Source organism: Camelina sativa, chromosome 7 (genome assembly GCF_000633955.1).
Source record: "Camelina sativa cultivar DH55 chromosome 7, Cs, whole genome shotgun sequence".
NCBI lineage: Eukaryota > Viridiplantae > Streptophyta > Magnoliopsida > Brassicales > Brassicaceae > Camelina > Camelina sativa.
In genome coordinates, this window is record NC_025691.1 from 17,068,177 (window position 1) to 17,072,294 (window position 4,118).

Genomic DNA, 4,118 nt, shown 5'->3' on the forward strand with positions numbered 1-4,118 from the left:
AAAAAAAAAAAAAAAAAAAAAAAACCCTAGTAAGATTGCAATTTATACCCAAGAAATCTCCAATTAAACCCCAAAATAGCGAATTGCAAAAGCAAAGTAATCAACTAAGTTAGGCGATAGAAGAGAAAACAAACAGATCGATATAGAATCAATTTCAACCTAAGAAACAAAGGAAAAAAAAAAAAAAACTCAATCGGGGAAGAGAGTGTTTTACAGATTCGTAAGAAGATTCGAGTGGGTGAGATCCGATGATGTCGCTCTTAACGCCGTGGAGACCAAATCTAAGAGCATCATTCTTAACACCACCGATCTCATGAGCTATCTTCTTCTGAGACTCCATTTTTTTCTCTTACTTCGTTCAACTTCTTCTTCTTCTTCTCTTCCTCTTGCTTTCTTCTTCTTGTAGCTAGCTGCTTCCTCTGCGACTTTTGGAACAAGAAAAGTGTGAAAAAAAAAAAAAAAAAGAATAATTAAAGACGAAGTTTGATATAATGGGCTCTCATGAGTAAACCCAAATAAAAGGCCCATTAATATTATATCTAGGCCTGTTTATTTCGGCTAACGATTAGTTTCTGTGTGTTTGTTAAAGGGGCTGATATGAGTTTGTTAAAGATTATTTTCACACTAATAAGTTAACTTTTTTTTTTCTTTTTTTTTTTTGTAATAACTTTTTTTACAAGATGGTATAGAATGTAAAACCGGTAAATATTTTATGGTAACTAGAGACACCCACCCTTAAAGACTGGGAAGCAGTTTTGCCCAAAAAAAAAAAAAAAAAAAAGACTGGGAAGCAGTGAAGGGCAGTCTCAGACTAATAACAAAAATTAAACAAATGTGTACCACAAAGGCATGTTGAAAAGATGTTATGTGAATATTATAACTAAGCTATTCCGGCGAGTTTACTTCATAGGATCTGACAAATGAAATTTTATATAATAAATTTTACTTTCACTTTGCTACAAAATCTTGAAGGCAAATCACTTTCCCAGTCAGTAATGTTGATTAAATATTGTAGATTATTCATAGGTACTTAACTAATCCAGAGCGACCTAGGCAAGTCTACAAATTAATGTCAGTACACTTCTTACACGCTTTCAAGACGAACTGAAAAAGGAAAAAAAAGAAGAATAAACAATGAGGCAAGTCTAGATAGAAGAAGTGAGTAATAGAATAAACAAGAAAAAAAACGAAATGAAAAAAAAGCAAGAAGAAAGCAAAAATTCGAGACTGCTAAGAAATATATTATTCTCAATATATGTAGGTGGTGATTAGGAAACAACGTTTTATCTTAAAATTTTAATATTCACCACTTCAAGATGTTGGAGTCATTTTCATTTAATTACGAGTACAGTCGAAATTTTTTAAAACACTATTCAACTCTATAATACAAATTACAGTCCAACTAAATCAGTATATAAGAAATCAAAAAATATCTAGCTTGTGAAAAATGAAATGTTTAATAGTTTTGGGGGTAATGTATTAAGAGAGCGCGCGGGGTACTGACCACTGAAGGATATGAAGTTTGAAATGTTGGTTCTTACGCTTGGAAGGAATATTCTAATTATCTCAATAGGAACTTTACATCCATTGAGATTAGCAAATTCTAGTTTACATATTATCTTTAGATCTCATGTGATGGTTTTTCTTAGGATTCATTCAATTCATCTTTACGAAATCTAGTCTAAGATCAATGTGTCAGATTAATCGACTAACTATGGGTTGGATTGATATCGGTACATATCAGCGCTATACTTGGAGTTTTGGACCCAAATACCATACTCTGTTTGTTTTCTCTTTTTTTTTTTCGTCGAAAAGTAACTATTTTAAACTTGAAAAAGTGTTATACCATACTCAATTTTCCATGGCAAAAGAGCCTAAGCTAACACAAGCCTTAAACAAATCCTAATAAATGTAGAGGTTTAACAATGCCAAACTTTAAGCCCCATACACTAAAGTTCAGTTTCACTTCAATTTGCAATGTAACTTATTCAAACATTACACGTGTGTACATATAGGTTTCTGGATGATCATAAATTCATAGACCATCTCTTTCTTCTCTCTTTTGTTTTCTTTAACATTCATCATCATATGCATATTCGTTATTGTGGTTCTTAATGAAATTTAATTAGGGTTATGGAGTAAATTCTAATTATATGGGAACTTTTTTTTTAAAAATTTATTTATTCTAATTATATGGGAACTTTATGTGATACTATAAGCAAAAAATGGCTTAATATTAATTAAAGATTCTTGTGTGTAGTGCCGCCTAATCAAATTATGATGAGTCTTGAATTGGACAGGGATCTCAATATGTAGAAATCATTTGCTTATTCATCTCAAAATACTTAATGGTAAACAATACCACTTGAAAATTGTAGCTAAGACATTTCAAGGTACACAAACGGAATTTAGAAAAAAGAAATTCTGATCACTGGCTCAGAAGATAAAATAACAAATATATGTTACAAATAACACATATAACTACAGAATTAATATACATTCAAGAGGAATGAAGTATTATTCTGGCTTACATGTTTGATGCCTAGTCCTTGGAAAATATCAAGATTATGGGAGCCCTGCCAGAAGAAAAAGAGAAAGAAACACGTCATCAAATGCATAAACATATGAATCATAATAATTTAGGCAAGAACCGGATCTTGAACTCCAAACTGTACCTCCGGGGAAACTGGTGTCGGTGACCGCACAAAAGGTTTGGTCAACAAAAGGGTTTTGCTCATAATTATAATCCAAAAGAGGCAGATCAATAGTACTATAGTTGCTGCTAGAACCCTGATCTATTAACATAAATGCTCCAGTATCTTGATTGTAACTTTGATCCATATTCGTCGGCATATTGATCTTCATCTTGGTTGAGATAGATTCTTGATTACCAAACTCTTCAATTGTTTCCTTGTAGAAAAAAGGTGTCATGTCTTCTCCTTCGTTAGAGAATATAGACCTCTTGAATGAGTCCAAGGTTTCAGATTGTGTGATATCGGAAACGGTTTCTGGATTATCATATGCCATCTTTCTTGATCTCTCTTTAGCGTTGTCTCTAGATCCTTTTGATGAGATGTTGCTCAACTCGTTGTTCTTCTTTCTCTTATCTGCCTTCTTGACCTCGCATACCACTTTTTCCCCGCGAGACTCGGGGCTCGAACCATACACCAAGCTGTTATCGCCATCCTCCTCCTCCTCCTCCTCCTCCTCCACCTCTTCCTCTACATCGCCTCCGTTGTCTTCAAAATCTTCATTACCATTGTTGAGTTTTTTTTCTTGTACAACCTCTTTGATGGCTTTTCTCGATTTTTTGAGCAGCCAGTCTAACGTTTTACTGGCTTTATCAAACCCCAACATATCCTGGAGATCAAAGAATTGGCGAGCAACACCAATAGAAAGCCTTACCCTCCTGTCTCTAAGACCTTGTGCCGTGTGAATCTTGCTGTGCCGGTCCTTCTTCACTGCCTTCTTGATTTCTCTTGACACCGCAGGAAGCTCGAAACCTTGCTGATTCACAGCATCGTTTGAGTTAAAGGGCATGTAATCAATAAGAGACTTAGGAACTGCTGATACCATTTGGCTAGGAGATGGTGTTAACTGTTGGTTGTAGGGATTACGGATGATGTCTTGATGGCCAGGTAGTGAAGAAAGGTAAAGCGAGAGAGGGTATACTCCATGGTTATTACCATCCTTGTTGGAAGACGACATCATCACCGACCTTAAGAACCTTCAAGAATCAAGAATCAATAATTAAGAATCAAGAATATGACTTTTTTTCTTTTCTTAGAAACAAAACAATAACTTTCACATCATCAAAAAGAAAGATCCTGGTAAAAGAGAGAGAGAGACGGAGGCTAAGCGTACGGTTTCTCACATCAAGAAGACAAAGCTAAAGAGATATTAATGGTGAAAACTAACAATAATGGTTTAAGTGTACGGTGATGAAGACATGATTTTGTAACTCTTAACTGAAGATCTGCCTGGAAAGATGAATTTTGGGTCTGATTTTAGAAATACCTCTTCTTCCTTTCTCACTCAATTACAGGTTTAGGGTTTACAACTTTTTCTAGGGCTTCCAATTCCAGATCTAATATCTAGTTATGAGCTTATATATATTG

The 4,118-nt window shown here is 34.4% G+C and overlaps 2 protein-coding genes across 2 annotated transcripts in view; both read right to left on the reverse strand.

The window, feature by feature from the left end:
• The window catches only part of LOC104701325 (cyclin-B1-2-like), a 1,605-nt gene extending 1,159 nt beyond the window's left edge, over window positions 1-446 (reverse strand). The window contains exon 1 of the mRNA XM_010416987.2: window positions 215-446. Coding sequence (XP_010415289.1) covers window positions 215-340 — 126 coding nt within the window. The 5' untranslated portion in view covers window positions 341-446. The remainder of the gene's footprint in view (window positions 1-214) is intronic.
• Window positions 2,439-3,814, reverse strand: LOC104701326 (transcription factor TCP1-like). Its single transcript, XM_019227665.1, has 2 exons — window positions 2,676-3,814; window positions 2,439-2,576 (listed from the first exon to the last, which is right to left on the reverse strand). Exons 1-2 carry the CDS (start codon window positions 3,709-3,711, stop codon window positions 2,566-2,568), a joined length of 1,047 nt encoding a protein of 348 aa, XP_019083210.1. The 5' UTR covers window positions 3,712-3,814; the 3' UTR covers window positions 2,439-2,565.